Source organism: Citrus clementina, unplaced genomic scaffold (genome assembly GCF_000493195.1).
Source record: "Citrus clementina cultivar Clemenules unplaced genomic scaffold, Citrus_clementina_v1.0 scaffold_7, whole genome shotgun sequence".
NCBI lineage: Eukaryota > Viridiplantae > Streptophyta > Magnoliopsida > Sapindales > Rutaceae > Citrus > Citrus x clementina.
This window is the reverse complement of record NW_006262075.1, coordinates 20,173,129-20,191,385: the sequence shown is the minus strand read 5'-3', so window position 1 is coordinate 20,191,385 and position 18,257 is coordinate 20,173,129. Positions and strand designations below refer to the sequence as shown.

The 18,257-nt window shown below is 36.0% G+C and overlaps 1 protein-coding gene, 1 long non-coding RNA gene and 2 pseudogenes across 4 annotated transcripts; all 4 read right to left on the bottom strand.

Moving 5' to 3' along the window:
• Positions 1 to 621: 621 nt before the first annotated feature.
• LOC112097035 lies at positions 622 to 3,441 on the bottom strand (annotated as a pseudogene).
• A 981-nt stretch (positions 3,442 to 4,422) lies between these two features.
• LOC112096802 lies at positions 4,423 to 8,381 on the bottom strand. 3 transcript variants are annotated; one of them, XR_002904621.1, is made up of 10 exons: positions 8,128 to 8,381; positions 7,657 to 7,723; positions 6,910 to 7,045; positions 6,717 to 6,792; positions 6,539 to 6,589; positions 5,602 to 6,407; positions 5,387 to 5,501; positions 5,147 to 5,264; positions 4,853 to 5,028; positions 4,423 to 4,702 (listed from the first exon to the last, which is right to left on the bottom strand). It is a non-coding gene; the product is annotated as an uncharacterized LOC112096802 (long non-coding RNA). The 3 variants fall into 3 exon arrangements; XR_002904622.1 differs by having other exon boundaries at positions 5,602 to 5,801; XR_002904623.1 differs by having other exon boundaries at positions 5,602 to 6,589.
• A 902-nt stretch (positions 8,382 to 9,283) lies between these two features.
• LOC112096713 (putative disease resistance protein RGA3) lies at positions 9,284 to 12,030 on the bottom strand. Its single transcript, XM_024180078.1, has 2 exons — positions 9,470 to 12,030; positions 9,284 to 9,362 (listed from the first exon to the last, which is right to left on the bottom strand). The coding sequence occupies exon 1, from the start codon at positions 11,857 to 11,859 to the stop codon at positions 9,505 to 9,507; it is 2,355 nt and encodes a 784-aa protein (XP_024035846.1). The 5' UTR covers positions 11,860 to 12,030; the 3' UTR covers positions 9,284 to 9,362; positions 9,470 to 9,504.
• Positions 12,031 to 13,914: 1,884 nt separating this feature from the next.
• On the bottom strand, positions 13,915 to 15,934 carry LOC112097034 (annotated as a pseudogene).
• Positions 15,935 to 18,257: the final 2,323 nt, after the last annotated feature.

The following is an 18,257-nucleotide window of genomic DNA, read 5'->3' as shown; positions in this document are numbered from 1 at the left end:
GATTAATTTTGGAGCCACAGAACTCCAATGTGTCAGCAGTAAACTGTAAGATTATGGTTATAAATTCAATACCCACAAGATTTCTGATGTGGAGGGTAGCTTACCTTTCAAATCGGATTAGCAAAAACAATGTCTCGTTGCATAATATGGATTCCAAACGTTCATAACCTGGATGTGAATAAGTCAAATTACTTATCAAGGTAGCTATCATGTCGTAAGAAAGTTAATTTGTCATTGGAGATAAGATGAATAGATAACTTGTACCGTAGTTATTTAGGCATTTTGACATAATTCGGTCGGCTTAGGTGTTAATTGCACTACAAGGCAAATCTTCACTTACCTTATCTTACTAGGATTCTGTTTTGGCGCTTGCAGATTGTGAATTGAATAGGGAAGATCGAACTGAAAGTTTCAAAGCCTCAAGGAAGAATCTTTTATTGAGAACTATACCATTTTTGTTCCATATGCTTCACTAACTTCTGCATAAGCTCCTCTATATTGGCTTTAGCGTAGGCCTTATACAGAAGTTTATGTGTCGATGAATCTGGAGTCGCCCTCATCTTATGCGAACTCTCAAAGAGCAAATCTGCTTCCAGTGGCAGTAAGCCTCAAGAGTGGCACTCAGTTTAAAGTCATTGAACTAAATGTAGGCAGTATTGGTTTCTCTTTAAAGCGCATTGAACTCTTAAACACTTGCTCCATCTTATCATAAGCTTGCTTCTTCCCACACGAATCAATCAGCAGATTAGATGTGATAATATCAAGTTTACACCGGTACTTTTCATGCGAGAAAGTACAGATTCCATTTCTTTTAGCAATGATCATCCCTTTTTTCCCATATGCATCCATTACAATATTTCACCATTGTATGTATAGATACCAGAGGCAAGGATTCTCTCATCGAGTTCTTTGGGCAAAGCATGTTGAAAACAAAGGAGGACCAAATTGTTGAAAACAAAAACTCTTCAGGTAACAGAAGAGTTTTAATAAATTGAAGGGCTTTATTGATATTTTAGAGGATAAACACTGCATCACTCACGGCTTAGTCTTGCGTTTCTCTTCTAATTCTTCATTATTCACTTGACGTTTACGACAAAGAACTTAGGGCTATTTGTAATAATCTATAAGTACATTTTATAAATATTTTTAAATATTCTAAAGATTTTTATATTAAGATATTTTTACCATCAGTAGATATTTAGATTTGAAATATCTCCAAATCTCTACAATTCTTAAATCTTTCATAGATTGAACTTTAAAATTGAGGCTTGGACAAATATAATTGGATTAGATTATGAAATTGATGTTGGATTTTTAACAAAGCATTGACTTTATCTACATTTCGAGCTTGAGCCAAAATCTTAAAAGGATGTTGTATGTCACACCGTTTGGTCTGCAAGGTACCATTCTCTTCACCTTCTCAAAATAACAAAGGGTAATTTTTAGGGACCTCCCCTGAGGTTTAGTGTATTGACAATTGGATAGAAAGTATTCATGTAATTACAGGAACCTCCCCTGACGTTAGTATTCCGTTAAGTAGACCGTCAGTTACTGTTGAAATTCCAAAACTGCCCTTGTCGTTCTCCCTCACCACGTAGCAAGTCTACCCTTCGTTCTCCCTCGCACAGCAAGTCTACCATTTGTTCTCCCCCACGCAACAAATCTCGGTTCGTTTCAAGCACTTTGCTCTCTCACTCTCCCTCTCTCTTTCTTTGAAACAAATAAACATAGAGGCAGGAATTACAGGATAAACTTTCCTCAACATCACGAAGGTTGCAATTACAGGACAATGAGCTTCAACTCCCTAACAGTCAACTCATAAACAGTACAATGTCCTACACGAATTGCCTTAACAAGAAGATTACAACAGCTGTCGGAGACAAGGCTATTGCTGCGTGAGGGAGATCAGAGCCGACACTGCGTGAGGAGTGCTGAGACTTGCTGGCTGCTGCATGTGGTGAGGGAGATCGGAGCCGACGTAACGCGATGAGGAAACTTGGGAAAATTTGAGCAACGCTGGCTGTTGAACAAAGCGAGACGCGTGAGAGAGTTTATTCCATTCATGTGCGTGGCAGTTTTTTAGACCTGCACTTGAGGATCGTTCTTGCGATTTCTGGCATTATCTCTTTCTGCCATGGTACTACTGCTTTCCTTTCTAATGCATCGGATAGAATCTTCAAGTTCTCATCTGTAAACTTGTTGAAACTGTTGATGCAATTAGAGTCTTCTTCTTCTGCCTCGCTCGAAGAAGCTGAATTTGGGATGGAGTTAGGGTTTGATAAAAGGTCTGGTTTAGGGTGATGGTTGCTTCTGAAGCTGCTTTCATAGCCTTCACATACCCAAAATTGGTGTTCTTTTGGCAACAGCTGTTTGCACTCCTGTGAAGACACTGAAATGGAGGACGGTGATGATGAAGTACCTATGATAATCTCCCTTCATCTTCAAATAAAACACCTTGGAATAAGCAGCGGCAGTGGCGGGAACCAATTTCTGGTCCAATAATTTCAAGATCCCGCCACAGATCTCCGTCAACTCGGCCTTGATCTTCGATCTGTACTCCTTAATCACGGAGACATAGTCCTGGTTGCCGCGCAACTCCTCCTTCTGCTTGATGGAGGACATGATGCGCCAGGAAGCGCGGCGTGCACCGATGACGTTTTTGTCAGCCTCGTGGAGAAGGGGCTGCCATTGTTCCGTTCGGATGTGTTTGTTTGAATTTTGTTTTTGTTTAAATTTTAAATTTATTTTTACGTATTTACCCTTTATAATAACGTTATACGTATTTTTATATGAATGTCAAGGGAGGTCCTTGTAATTATATAAATACTTTCTATCCGACTGTCAATACAGTAAACCTCAGGGGAGGTCCCTAAAAATTACCCTTTGCTTTATCGCGGGTGCGGAGACGTGCAGTGATGAAAGCATTATATACAGAAGCGTCAGGCCGGAACCTGCTATTACGCATCTCTGAGAAGTGCCGCATGGCCATCCTAGTTTGTCCCTTCTTCCCCATAACCGTTATGAACTCTGAATAAATACCCATATCAGCAATGTACCATCGTTGTTTCAGAATCCATCTGAACACCTGAACACGCAATAATTAAGTCAATCAAACTGTTTACTTTGTTGAAGAAAACATGTCAAATTTGCACTAAACTCGCTGTGATCATCGGTTAACACTCATTAAGTTTCATTTCTCTTAGTTAATCTTAATGTGATCACGATGTTTACATCATTGTTGTAAACTGCATGAGATAAGAATGCTCAGGTATAAGGCCCAATTAAACGTATATCTCTAAATGAAATATGGAAACACAAACTGAGGTACAGAAATAAAAGCAATTGAAAGTGCTTTCTAAAACATCACATAGTAAGTGCTTCTCTATGAAATACTTCAAGATCCTTTCTTCTATCAAATACTTCTCTGCAAATCAGTCTCATTGTTTTTTAATGCAAAAAAAAGCGCTCGTGTCTATTTCAACAAAGCACTACAAACAGACATAACACTTTTGATACTTCAAAACCCGTACAGTATATGATGTAACGAGCACCTCAAGACAGGCCATAAGAAAACTCAAACACATATACACGAACAAAAGCACAAGAAACCCAACAAATGCTAACTACCCAGAAGCCAAAATTACTGAAAAAGTCCATTAAAAAATTGAAATTGAAATATGAAAACTCTATTTGTGGGGAATCCTTGAAGATGCGGACTTCATTTTTTTCATTTTAGATTAGTACACTAGTGTGTAAAGGTACCAAAGGAAATGTGGTCCATTTTCCATTTGACGAGAATTCCGAACCATTTTTGGTGATAATTAAGTATAAGATATTCTAAAAGCAATGCTCATCACTTTCCAACTTAGGTTGAGTATATTCCTTGTATGCAGGGAGTTGATTTCGTTTAGCCATACAAGGCATTGGGACGTTTGGACATAAGTGTAATCTCTGCTGCTCGCCGATCATGAACTGGATTTCCCATTCTCTTACATGTGCGTGCGTGCGTGTGTGTGTTGCTAAGCAAATTTTTAATTTCAAGTCTGTATGTTATTAAATTCGTGTCATGTTCGAATGCTATTTTGTTTCAGCTTGCAATTTAATTATCAGAATCGACCTTTATCCAACACTGACAAGATTAGATTCTCTTACCGCAATGTAATGTTGTTTCCACCGTTTCGCAACATCATAGTTAAATCTTTAATTCCTGAGGCGTGAAAGAAAGAGCAAGAAGCTAATCATTGCCTCAATAAAATCAGGTATGCGAGAATCAAGATGACAAATTTATTGATAGACATTCAACGATTCCCAAATAATTCATTTTACTTGAGATATGAGATCTAAAGCAGAGGCTAACAAAGTATTCTAAACCATATTGTGTCTAGCTAAAATTTAGCCAACTTGACCAAAAACACAATCATAAATTCAAAATGCCAGACTGTTTCATTATCATTAGCAAAATTTCCAAGGTACCACTATTGTCTCACACACAAAAATTATGAAGAACGATGCCCTAAAATTTTTCTTCAGTAGGCTTGTGAACCCGGTTGCGTCCCCACAGATTTGTCCATGTACCAAAATTTATGAGCTCCCGACCAGCTTGCAGGCTGATGAATGATATACATGGCGTTAACTGATCAAGTGGAGCCTTGGTGAAGAAGGTGAGAATTGTAGCCACAGGTCTGAAAGAGTGGAATTCGCCCTGCAAAATTTAACCACATATAAATAAATATTTCTTGAACTAATTTATCATAGAATCAACCAAGAACAGTCCATAATGCAAAGATGTATAAATTAATAAAATTCTAATTTGGAGAGACAAATATTTAAAGTACGCAACAAACTAACAGACCTCTCATTCAGCTTTGAGCATGATCCTGCTGCTGAGTAAGATGATGGCAGCAGCCAAAAGAGAGTATTGTGGCCGCAGAATGGTGTCTTTGCCTCCATAAAAATTTCTGATGTGTACTCATCTATGGCTCTCTTGCCATCCCCAACATATGGCACATACTACAGAACACAAATACTCTACCACACAACAACACTCAAGAATGATTAACAAAAACTACGATACTTCTTCTCAATATAAGCTACGCAAATGACAGTCGATCGCCAGCACTTGTAAGAATCTAAACTGCAAATGTACCTTGATTCCAGCTCCCAACAAGAGAATCAAACGAAACAGATTTCATCTTAGTCTGGCTGCTCTTTTAAATTCATCTCCATCAACCAAACTGTCCCTCCAATTGGCCAAATCAATCAGCCTTGCAAAAATAAGGGGGAAAAAACACAACGATTTAACAAAGAAAAAGCACGATCTTATGCTTCTCTACAACTATTTAACTGAACCAACAAAGCAAAATGCAAGAAAATCAGATTTAAGAACCTGAAATCTAAGCTTCATTTTTGTCCAAATGAAGCAAGAAGGTTCTCCGTTGCAACAGTCCACAGTAGTACAACAATTTTATCCGCTTTGTGTTTTTACTTGCACTATCTAATTACTATGAACAAACCACATCAATTAATTAACCACATCTTTCACAAATGAAGACTAAAAAATTAAAACCCCTGTGAACAAAACAAGTAATTGACTATATGTACCTAATGTCTTTCATGTTTTGTGGCATTTGACCTTTGGCTCCCTTGACCATTTGTTTGCACATGACCCATAGTTCAGGGAAATGAAATCAGTCAAGTGTTGTAGATTTCAAGAAGTGGAACCATTGATCCCTTGTAGGGCCTTTGTTGCTTTTCATGGAACTTATGTACTGTCCTCCAAACATAATGTCATCTGGATTCACCTAAATTTAGAAGCAAATTCAATTGAAATTTTAGATTAATTTAGAGGCAAATATGATCAATTGCATCAACCAATTTCATTCTAACGAAATTACTATAGGGAGAATACTTTTGAATGGAGCAAAAGACCCAAGAACACCCTAGAGCATGAGACACACCAACTTGTTTCAGTCCACACAGCTACAAAATCAACCGCATTGGCTTACCGTATCCATTGTTTATTTCCAAACTCAAATAAAGCCAAATAACAAAATACGGCTACAGAGACCAGAAGGAACCTCAACTAATTCCGTGCACTCACAAGGACACGAACTAATAACCTTATTTCGATTTTTTTTAAGGCACTAATGACTTTATTGATCACATGTTCTTCATAGACCAAGTTTTTCTACCAATCAAGCTGTTCTTTCTAACACCAAATAAATCAGCCCTGCAAAAACAGCATAAGAACCAACAAAGCAATAGCATAATTTAAGGTGGAAGGAGAAATGTCAGCTTCATTTTTCTCTAATGAAGAAAGAATGAAGGGTAATTAAATACTTAAAAGACGAGCCTTGGTGAGGTTGCTGAGAAATTGTAGCTGCAGGGTGGAAAAAGTGGAATTTGCCCTGCAGAATTATATTTAATATATTTACCTTACAAGTACAAGCTTACTATACAGTCAAGAGTCCAGAAAGCAGAGAAATTGAATTATGGAATTCTAAAGTTGAAGAGACAAATGAGTACACAATAAACAAACCTGTCCTTCAGCTTTATGTAGGCATTCTGGGTGAGAATATTCTTTTCAAATCTGATAGAAGAAAATTGGTCTTATAAATACAAGATGATTTCAAACTCATCCAAAAACCTTAAATCCATGAAAAGGTTAATATTCCCAAGACAAAGCAGAGAGCACTTGATGAAAGCCAAACCGTAACTCAAAAGAAATCAGAAACTTCTTCTCCCCATGTATGCCACAAACCACTACAGCAACTATGACAAGCTGCCAATCCTCTGTAATATTAATTCATTATAATTTGCTTCAAGAAATGATACAAAACTTAGCATCATGATGAAAATTTAGGCTGATGCAGAAAATAAGTCCCTATAAGTTTTCCCACAAGATATTACCTTTTATCCTTGACCACATTTTGCATATCCACATCAGACATGAGTTACTCTTGAAAACCAAGTAATGCTTATTGTGACACTGGGTTCGAATATATGGGCGTCATATGATGAAAATATCTTCTTATAGTGGGAAAACCTGAAAAACAATTAAAGAAATAAATAATGCTCAAGTAATTTATTTCAAGTAAGGAAAATATAGTCAATGATTTCAGTAAAAAAACTCTTGCATAATATAGACCGGATAACTTATATGATACATATTAGAGTGAAAAGGGTGTTTGATACAGTGAATCAGACTGCTCGATGAAATGCCATGCTGAGGCAACTCACCGTGGTGCTCATCTCCAAATCATCCAGAAAGCATTGACATGAAAAATGAATTGGGCGAGGAGTGATGACTCAGTAGCACTCTCAGGCTTTCTATAGATAGCTTGTAGATAAGAATGAAGGGTTGCACAAGAAAGGTTAGCTCTGTCCTTTGTAAAGGACAAAGGACAGTGAACTGTGTCCATTAGATGGAAGCAAAGGGAGCCATTTAATTAGCAATACAGCTGTACTTGAACTGAGCATGACTTGTTAAACAAGAATGTGTTTTTGTATATTTATTTAACTAAGAAATGAAATGTAAGTATGCTGAGCAAAATTTTATTCTTCTCTCTGTAGTTCCCTGTTTTGGAAATTTTAGTTCTTAATAAGCTCTTTCATTTCTTAACTAGCTCCACAGAATTTGATGACAAAAGAAAATACCTAGGAGAGATGGTAACTGCAGCTTTTCTGGTCACTTTGAAATTATGGTGGAAACTTCTGCTAATACCTGCAAAAGTGTTGTAATGTGTCCATAAAGGTCGGATCTTGGAGAACTTGAATGAAATGCAAGTACTGCTATTGTTGTTTTCAAACAAAAAGTAACGATGTTTGGTAAAAATATAACTTTTAAAGTCCAAAAAATAATAACCAAAGTTTTTCATCAATACATCAAATCAACTAATCTTTTGAGCCTCAGTTCTAAGAATTTATGAAACACTTTATGGTAGGGGCTTAAAAAAGATACAATTACTAGGAAGCAAAACCAGACACAGCTTAAATTAGTAACAACTGCTGCTTCCAGACTATATGACAGGTTTTAGAATTTGATCCAGATTTTGTTCATTTAACCTTTTATATTACAAATAACTAAATAAATTAGAGAATTAGCTAACTATGAAAAGAATAAAATACCTTTTGGGTCAATGGTACGTAGCTCAGTGTTATTGTTATTGAATTCAATGAGAGCCTCCGTGCACATAATCATTTTGAATTTTGATTAAAGCAATGCGAGATATTTTTGACCAATCCCCTCCTGTGTCTTTTCTGAAACGTTCTTCTAACATACGACAAGTGCGAGTTGTTTTAATTTAGGAAATGCAATAACCAGTGCAGTTGAAGATGTGGCATGATCACTTCATATTCTGAAAAATCATCGCTTACTCTGTTTACTCTGCATAAAAAGAATTTCGAGTGTTTCACAATAAGACATCACTTTTTTGACAAATTAAATTGAATTTTTAACTTAATTTAGAAGCAAATTATGACAATTTAAAAGCAACCTTGCAAATTAAACTCCAATTAATATATATTTATCTTAAACGAACTTGCTAAAGTTGAGTTGACAGTCCAGAATCTAGATATGCTTAATTATAGAATCCTAATAATTCTAAAGTTGAAGAGACAAAAAAAGTATGTAATAAACAAATCACTCATTCAGCTTTGAGTAGGCTCATCGTGCTGTGAGCATTGCTTTTGAATCAAAAGAAAATATTAAATGCTCTTATTCCAAAAACCTTAATCCAAATCAAATCTTCCCAAGATATAGAGATGAGGAAGAAAAATCAAAATCACGTTGCACGGCTGTAAAAGCTATAACTCATGCTTATTATGATATTGGATGATCAAACAAAGTTGGCCATTAATTACATGATAAAAAATTTCTGCTTATGGAGGAAAAACCTGTGAAATGATTAAACAAACTACTTAGTATTTTAATTGCACCTGAGTTTCTCTATTTCAAAATTCAACAGGTCACAGGCTTTGGCTCAGACTTGTCATACCACAAAAGAACACGATGAATCCCTAAAAAAAGGACCCTTAATGTAATGAAATCCCTGAAAGTTCAATTAACACCATCTCAATAATTAAGTCTCAACTAATTACTTTTAATTAAAGAAACTGTTAATTTATTCAATGTGAAATTAGAAAATTAATAATTAAAAAATAGTATTGCATACGTTCTTGACCAGATAACATGTGTGTGTGTGATAGAGGATTTGGTTCAATAAAATTACAAAAAAGGTGAGTTTGAAAAAAAAAAAAAGATCGAGAAGCAAATACCTAGGATTTGAAGGTAATTAACTGCAGGTAGCCACTCGCTTGTGAAGAATATATTACAGAGAAAATTGTTGCTCATATATATATAGCTGCAAAATTGTTGCAATCATAAAGTAAATACATTATTCGGTTAATATATTACAAACAATTACCAATAAAATAAATTAAGTTAAAAGGAATGAGGAGAAGAAAATACCAGTCAGTGGTAACTGTTGCTATCTGATATTGAATTCAGCCAGGGCCCCCTTGCACATAATCCCATGTAAATCGGATGTTCGGAATGTGAGAGATGTTTGACCAATCCTCTCCTGTGTCCTTTTTGAAACGTTCTTCTAAAATAGGACACTGACTAATCCACAATTCCTCCAGTGTTGTGCTCCGAAGAAGTTGGTCTGGCACCGACTTCAACTTCGAACAGTTAGAAATCTTTAATGTCTTTAGTTGTGGCATGATTGTAATATTATCTTCTTTCCCAAAATCCCACTCTTCCCATCCTTCTAAAAGAGTAAACTTGAGTTGTTTTAATTTAGGAAAGGCAATAACTGAGGAAGATGTGCCAATACCATGTAGACGATCTCTACTTTCTATTCCCAAAAATTCATCATCCACTGTTTTCACTCTCTTGATCCACTCTATTGTGAGTACTTCAAGCAATGGCCATTTTCCCAAAGGAGGCAATTTTACCGAATGGCAACCCTGGAGTCTTAATTTCTTCAGTTTGCATGACGACACTATCCAAATGGGGAACAAAGTCTTGCCTTTATAAAATAATATTTCTAGTGACTCAAGATTTGGAGGTGGTCTTAAGGCTTCAATAATTGCTTCATCCTTTGCTCCATTTTCCTCGTTCATCTCCTCTATCAGTTCCTTATCAAACCCTAATCCCAAATGAAGAAGATTCATCTTATTCTCAAGCCCTGCAGATTTAGCCTCATCTACATCTTTCACGTTCCCCAACCCTCGAATTCTAAGAGACCCTCTGAGGTGACGCAACTGTCCCAGAACCTCCAATTTACATCCTTGACTTCGACTGTCATTTCTGCTCCCGGTAATACCCACAACAAACTCACTTAAATGCCTCAGATTCACTAACTTTCCAAATCCGTGAGGTAAGCTTCTCAAATAATAACCGTGTTGACGGATCTCTAATGTTTGCAAGTTAAATAACTCACAGCACGTTTCAGGCAGTTCATCCATCATTAAACGATGCAGTTGAAGAAATCTCAAATGAATCAATTTCTCAATCTCCTTTGGAATTTCACGAATCATACCCCGAGACCAAGAGCCATGTGCAACTATTTTTAATGTCCTTAAACATGTCAATTGATCAAACAAGCGTGGCAGGACCGGTGAAAAGACATCATATGGGCTACGAATTAAAAAGCTTCGCAATTTCTTGGCATTTAATAAGGAATCAGGAAATGAGGCCTCAAATCCAAGCATCAACATCGAATGACGAAGTTTTTCCTTGGGGGTATTTATCAATGACAACGGTTCTTCATGACCATTAGCTTCTGTTGAAAAACATTCATTTTTAGTGAGATATTGTGCAAAATCATGCACTATATCATGCATCTTGCAACTTACAACAAGCCCATCATACTCGTCTGTCTCAAACTCTTGGAAGAAAGATCTTGTGGCTAAGTAGTCAAAATATTCCTCCCCAATCATCTCCAACTCCTTATTTTCTTTTGGCCTAATATAACCTTGAGCCAACCACAATTTAATCAATTCATCTTTATCCATACGGTAGTCTTTTGGAAAAATAGCACAATACAAAAAACACCGTTTTATTGTGGGCGGCAAATCATTATAACTCAATAAAAGAGGGGCTAAAAGACCTCTTTCAAATTCTTCTAGTTGCCACATCTGACTATCTAAAATACTTTGCCACACTCTCACGCTTCTTTTAAAACGCAAAAGGCTCCCAATAGTTTTGACAGCAAGTGGCAGGCCCTTACACTTGCTGACAATTTTTCTACCAATTTCCTCTAACTGTTCACACTCCAAACGAGGTCTGTTAGAAAAAGCTATTCGTTCGAACAACGACCAGCATTCACGTTCAGACAGCTCCTTAATGGAGATAACATCAGTTGAATCCATCGTTCCAGCAACTATCTCCTTACGAGTGGTAACTAAAATCTTACTTCCACGCTGTCCATTTATTAGACAATGTCGAAATGATTCCCATTTATTGTAATCTTCTGTCCAAACATCATCCAGAACAAGAAGAAATTTTTCTCTTGCAATAGATTCATTAATACGTAGAAGAAGTGCATTTAGTTCAACTAAATTAGTGGCAGAACCTTCTAAAGCTTCAATGATTGCTTTCGCAATTCTGTACTCATCAAAAGGGTCAGACACACAAACCCATATTCTTTTCCCAAAATGGTTTATCACATCATTATCATTATAAACAAATTGAGCAAGAGTTGTCTTGCCAATTCCACCCATCCCAACAAGAGAGATGGTTTGGACGGCATTTTGTTGTTCACTACCCTCACCTAATAACTTGCTCTTTAGAGTGCTCTTCTCCTCAACTCGACCACAAACATCAGACACATCAATTAAAGCAGTACTATGCATCCTCTCAGACCTCTCAGTAGATCTAATGACACTAAAATTAAAAATATCTTTCTGTCTGTGAATACCATCTAAATTTTTATTGATTTCTTTTATCTCCCGAGCAATGTCATGACGCAGAAACACTTGTTTGGAACCAAAGCAAGAGGAAGCAGGAAAGAAGGAACATACCCTCTTTCGAGGAGCGAGAGCATTGTTATCAACTCCTTCGATTTGCAGTTTGAGCCTTGCGGTGTTCCACTCATCCAACACATCCTCCATGTCGTAGGATGCATATTTGAGCTTCTCTAACCAAAGTCTGACCGGTTCCTCCGCCATTTGCCTTCGGTCTGCATCAACCAGCACAGCTTGAATGGCTTCAAAATTGTCTTGCAACATTTTCACTTCTGTACCAACACCCTTTACAAGCCTCACCCGCTCTTTTGCCTCTTCAATAGCCGTTGAAATCAGCTGCTCCAAAACAACGGAAACCATCGCGTCAACCATATTGAAAAATTTGGTGAAGTATTTGAAAACAATAAAAAAAAGTTATTGCCAAAGTGCAGAAAGGAGGTAATTATATTGTGAAGATGTTCCCTGTGTTATATCAATTATCAATTTGAGGAATATCTTGTTTTTGGGAGCTGCTACTTACGTTTAACGTAAGAAACAGCCTTCTCTACTACCTACCAGTGGGTTCTAGTGGAGCCACCGTTCAGTTGGGTGAGAGATTTTGAAATACTAACTAAATCTCTAATAAAAGTAATAATATTATTGTTAATAACTCCTTAATCAAGTTGATCTACTTGAATGTTACTTTATGTTAGTTGGGCTTTACTTCATGTTGAGTACTAAGCAAGAAATTATCATAAACTCTAGGAACTAAAAAGGAATATATGTTTAATTTTATATGATTAACTTTTTGTAATAAATATTTTAAGGAGGCTTATATAATTCATACTATTATTTGGATGCTATTATGTAATAGCTGAATTAAGATTTTCTCTTAATTATGTTCTTTAAATAAAATACAATTATATGATTGATAATTCTATATATCTATTGAAACCAATGTAAAGAAATAAATTTTCTTTACTTTAGATAAATGAAGGGTTAATTTTGTCCTGCCCCCAAATATTTTAATATTTTTCATCACGTATCTATATGTTTCGAAAATACTCATTTCACACTCAATTCTGTTATTTTGACCGTTTATTCTCATGGTCAAAAGGTAAATTTAGAAATTCATATCCTAAATATTATTTGATGATGATAAATTAAATTTATTTGATAATTTAATTAATGAAATTATTATTAATTATCTTTAAATAAAATTTTTTAATATAAATATTAATTATTAAATTAATATTTTATCTCATTTTATTTTTTCTAATTCAAGATAAGATGTATTTAAGATATTTACTTAAATTTTAAATAGTTCTGTTAAATATAACGATCAAATTAATATAATTAAATGTGAAATAAATATTTTTAAAATATATAAATACGTGGTGAAAAATATTAAAATATTTTGGGGCAGGATAAAATTAACCCATAAATGAATATGAACACCTGTGATAAGATCTTCTTCAAAGTTCCAGATAAATTTAGTTCATCATAATAGAAGAGATAGCGACAGAAGGCAATAAAAAATGAAAGGTCATTTCAGATTACAGTTTTATTATTGTTTTTACGGGTTATTTTTAGGTACCTCCCCTGAGGTTTAGTATATTTACAGTCAGATAGAAAGTATCCACGTAATTATAAACACCTCCCCTGCCGTTAGTATCCAGTTAGTTTAACTGTTAGTCGACTGTTAAATTTACAAAATTACCCTCCTCCTCAAAATTATAAGTTATCTTTTACACTGATTCTACATTTTCATTGACCTCCAAACAAAAATATTTTTTAATGATTCATCAGTAAACAATAGGATAACAAGATGCAGCAAAGCAAGCAAAACTTTAAAACTGCATCAAATACAAAATGATCCACACAGCCCCATCCATAACCTTATTCAAAACCCGAATGGTCTTCAATCAACTGAAACCAAGCTTTTTTTTCCTCCAACTTTCCCACCACCCAAACACACACTCCTAAGAAATTTAAACCTAACATCCTAGTACAGATCAATCTCAGTTACAATTACACAAGCACCGGCTTGCTTCAAAGTAGCAGCACAACCATTGCCAACATCACCATAACCGCAAACAACAGCAGCCTTTCCGACAATCATAACATCAATAGCTCTCATCAAACCATCTGGGAGCAAGTGGCGGCATCCACAAGTCATCAAATTGTTTCCCCCATTGCATTATCAAACATTAGTATTTAATTTCTTCCAATATTTCAAACATTTAATGAATTGATGGTATGAAATAAAATAAAATAAAATTGAGATCTGACGCAAATCAAAGTAAATTACCTTGCTATTGGTGACAGAGTCATTGACATTGATGGCAGGGAATAAGAGGGTTCCATTTTCTTGCATCTGGTACAACCAATCTGAAACTCGGCATTGTTGGTGGAGGCCGGGTCGGGTAGCTTCCGGGTCTTCTCGTAGATCTCCTCAGCTTTGACTCTCTCGCGGATCAACAACGTGGCGTACCACCGTCGTCAATGATGAGATCTGGGCCGCCGTCGCGACCCCAGTCCAGAGCTTTCTCCGTGCACCACCAGCACTCCTAGTGGGTCTCGCCCTTCCAAACGAAGACGGAGGCGGAGTTACATGCGATGGCGGCGGCCACGTGGTCTTGGGTTGAGAAGATATTGCAGGACCACTAGCAGACTTCGGCGTTGAAATGGGCTTCAAGAACAGAGGGGAAGAGGATAGTTAATTTAGTGGAGATTCGTTCTTTTTGGAGCACAGCCAAGATGGTCCTAAAGGCAACTATACCCCTTGTGCGTGTTCTGTGTTTGATCAATGGGGCTGATAAACCACAAGTGGGTTACATCTATGAAACCATGGATCAAGCAAAGGAGACAATTAAAGAGGAATTTAAGAACAAGAAAACCCAATATTGGCCAATTTGAGAAATTATTGATGAGATCTGGGACAATCATCTCCATAGCCCTCTTCATGCTGCTGGTTATTACCTAAACCCAGAGCTGTGAGGCGATGATGTTGGCTCCTTTGAAGGGTTGTGAAAGAGACGAATCAACTAAATCATCTCACTTTTGATTTTTTTTAATTTTAAATATATTTTTACACAATTGCCCTTACATACTAATGACATACGTATTTGAATACTAACGTCAGGGGAGGTCCCTGTAATTACATGTATACTTTCTATCTGACTGTAAATACACTAAACCTCAAGGGAGGTACCTAAAAATAACCCTTGTTTTTACGTGTGAAAGCACATCCAGTGGGTCATGTCTGTCAGTGAGGAATCAGTCAGTAATCAATAGATGTATAATGGAATAAGAGATGAACCTTGCTGTAGCTGAAACATACATCCACTCAAAAAGTAAACCATTCATTAAGCTAAGCATTCAAACATACACAAAACATCGGCTGGAAAGTCATCTTCCCAGATGACAGGATCCGAGCTACACAAGGCTCGTTTAACTATTGATAACTTAAAAAAATGTTGAACGATTCCAAAAAAAGGTTCCTTCCATCTTTTCATAAAAGATTGAAGATGCCCAAATTAGTCTAAACTTTTAACGGCCAGTGAATTTCCACCGCCATTGTGTGTAATCATACCTCACAACTAAAATAGTAATTAATATTATATTTTTATTTCTAATAAGTAATAAATTATAGCCTTTTTTTTTTTTTAAACAAACGGGTTTTAAAAAGAGTTAAAAGGAAAAACAAATCATATATGTCATGTTGAAGATAAACAATGACGCTAGGAAGAGAGTTTGGTAACAAATGAAGACCCAAAAGAAGTGATAGTGTATGGTTTACTAAGAGTAAGAAGTCTGCTGCAAAATTAACTTCTCTGTAAACATAGTTAATGGTAATGCGCTAGTTCCGACTAACGAGATCTTTAATGGACTTAATCACATGAGAGAACTCATTAGTCGTGATCATAGGAGTGGTGAAAAATACAGAGGCTGTCAACTTCAACTTGTAATCATCGGATCCCATTTTGCCAAGCAACAAACTTTAGCCTCTTTAATTTCTCTTTTGTCACTCAGGGGTAATGCTTTTGTGGGCAATTTGATCCTTTCGCATTATAAGAATAAAATATCCAAATAAACTTTCTATTCAACCAGACTACTAGACATTAGTGGGTAATGACTGACATGTCTAGCAACAAGTTGTGACAAAGGTTAACAAGCCCCTAGTCCATCAGGTGTTACATGGCCCATTTACATTAACAGTTAGCAACCCTTATTATTGCCCCTAAATCAGCAATGAGCATTACTGATTTTATTATTATTATTATTTTAAACCATAATGTCCATATGGAATAGTTAAAATCATAGGATTGTTTGGTTTATAAATTAATAAAAAACATTAAAGTTAAAAGAGCGCAAAGTAATCGACTAATCACATTGCGACCCGAATATTCTGTGAAGATACGTTGATCCTTTCAATTCTTATGCTGGCACCTGGCTGCTGGATGTGCAAAAAGCTAATTAAAGTTTACTTTTATTTTACGTAAAAGCATGAAAATAAAAGATAAAAATAAGGAGAATTTATAGGTGATGAAGATTACCCTTACTCATTTTGTAGCTCTTCTGCTACTGCTGTTGCTGCTTTGCTACCACTGCTCTAGCCACTGTTGCGGCTCTATCTCTACTGCTACTACTCTTATCTCTATTGCTGTTACTTTGCATTTGAGTAGTAACAAAAATAAAAAGCACACATTGAAAATGTTAGATTGTTCTGTATTTAAGTTTAATATATTTAATTTTAATCGATGATACTGCTTGTTAAATATTTGATACACATTGTTTTATTTTAAATTCTATAGTACTAAGATATAGATCCTCAAGAGATGTTGATGGTGTAGATAAGGGTAATTGATGTCTAAAATCATTTTTGTTTGTATGGTAAATGTCCATATTACAAAGGGTGATTTATTAATTAAGAAGGAAATAATAGTAGGCCATTTACCATTATTGATTGGTAAATGTTGTAAAGATAATGCTACAGAAGATAAAATTAGAATTTTACAATGGTGTGACCCCTGATGTCTATGCTTAAAATGGTGTGATGGATAGATATGGGAAAAATGGGATGATAAATGAAATGGAATCTGTACTTTCTGGCATGAAAAGTACTTGTGTACCACTGAATGGCATGACACTGGAAGCAGATTTGCTCTTTGAGAATTCGCATAAGACGAGGGTGACTCCGGATTCATTGACATATAAACTTCTTTATAAGGCCCACACTAAGGCCAATATGAAGGAGCTTGTGCAGAAGTTACTGAAGTGTATGGAACAAAACGGTATGGTTCCTAATAAAAGATCCTCCCCTGCCTGGCCTGCCTGTTTTTTTTGGTTTACTTGTATTCAGGCTACATGAGTGCTGATCATCTTCATCATACAGCACCTCACTCTATATTCCATCTCCTTCTTCCTTCTGCTCTACAGGGCTGACTAAAGCTGCTTTCAGATCCTCAGTATCAATCTGATTTTTCTTATTTTCAAATCTTGGTCTCAATAGTCAATACCCACATCTGACAAGTGAAGTGGCAAAAGAGATCCATTTCTTTTATAATTACAGCAGGTGAAAACAAAGGCGCATGAGTTTGTTAAAAACTTAAGATTTAACACTAACTTTAGCTAAAGATCGGCGTCAAGGTAACAGCACATTCGAACAAAGAGAAAAAATTACACGTATAATTATGAAAGTATATTCAGAGCAGAACTAAATGGGCAACCATTGCAGATTTGTTTATTATTTTAAGATCAACTTTATTCAGATTCTACAATCAAGAATTCAAATATCAGATCAAATCTAAGACATAATACAAGAATCAAGGATACATTATATACTCCATCCAAGCAATTTTTTTTTTTTTTTAAATACAAACTGCAAGGTGAAGCAGATACATCTGTCATTTTGTTTAGTAAGCTAGGTTACATTGGTTATCCAAAGGATTCATTTTCAGAACACAATCAAAAACATTTCTTCTCCCAACAGTTTTAAGATCAAGAATCAGAGAGAGGGAAATTTGCTGATTTAAAGGCATGAGTTTTATGGCTCCCATGTTATCCTCCTCGTACAACCCAAGGGCTAAGTCATGAACAGAAAGAAGCATCTCACCACGCTTTGGCTGCGTGTCACCCAACGGACAGCCTTTGGCATGTCGCCTGCAACAATGAAGCTCATGTATCAGGGGTTTTCTGCAGCCATGTGGCTCAAGGAACTTTGGCTGGCCGCCTGCACAGAAGCACACTGGCTTTAATCACGTATTATGATTCATAACAAAATCATTTGCCTGATTGCATTGTTC

Excerpts from the sequence above, each read along its gene's own strand:
- LOC112096713 (XM_024180078.1), bottom strand. The coding sequence starts at position 11,859 with ATGCATAGTACTGCTTTAATTGATGTGTCTGATGTTTGTGGTCGAGTT.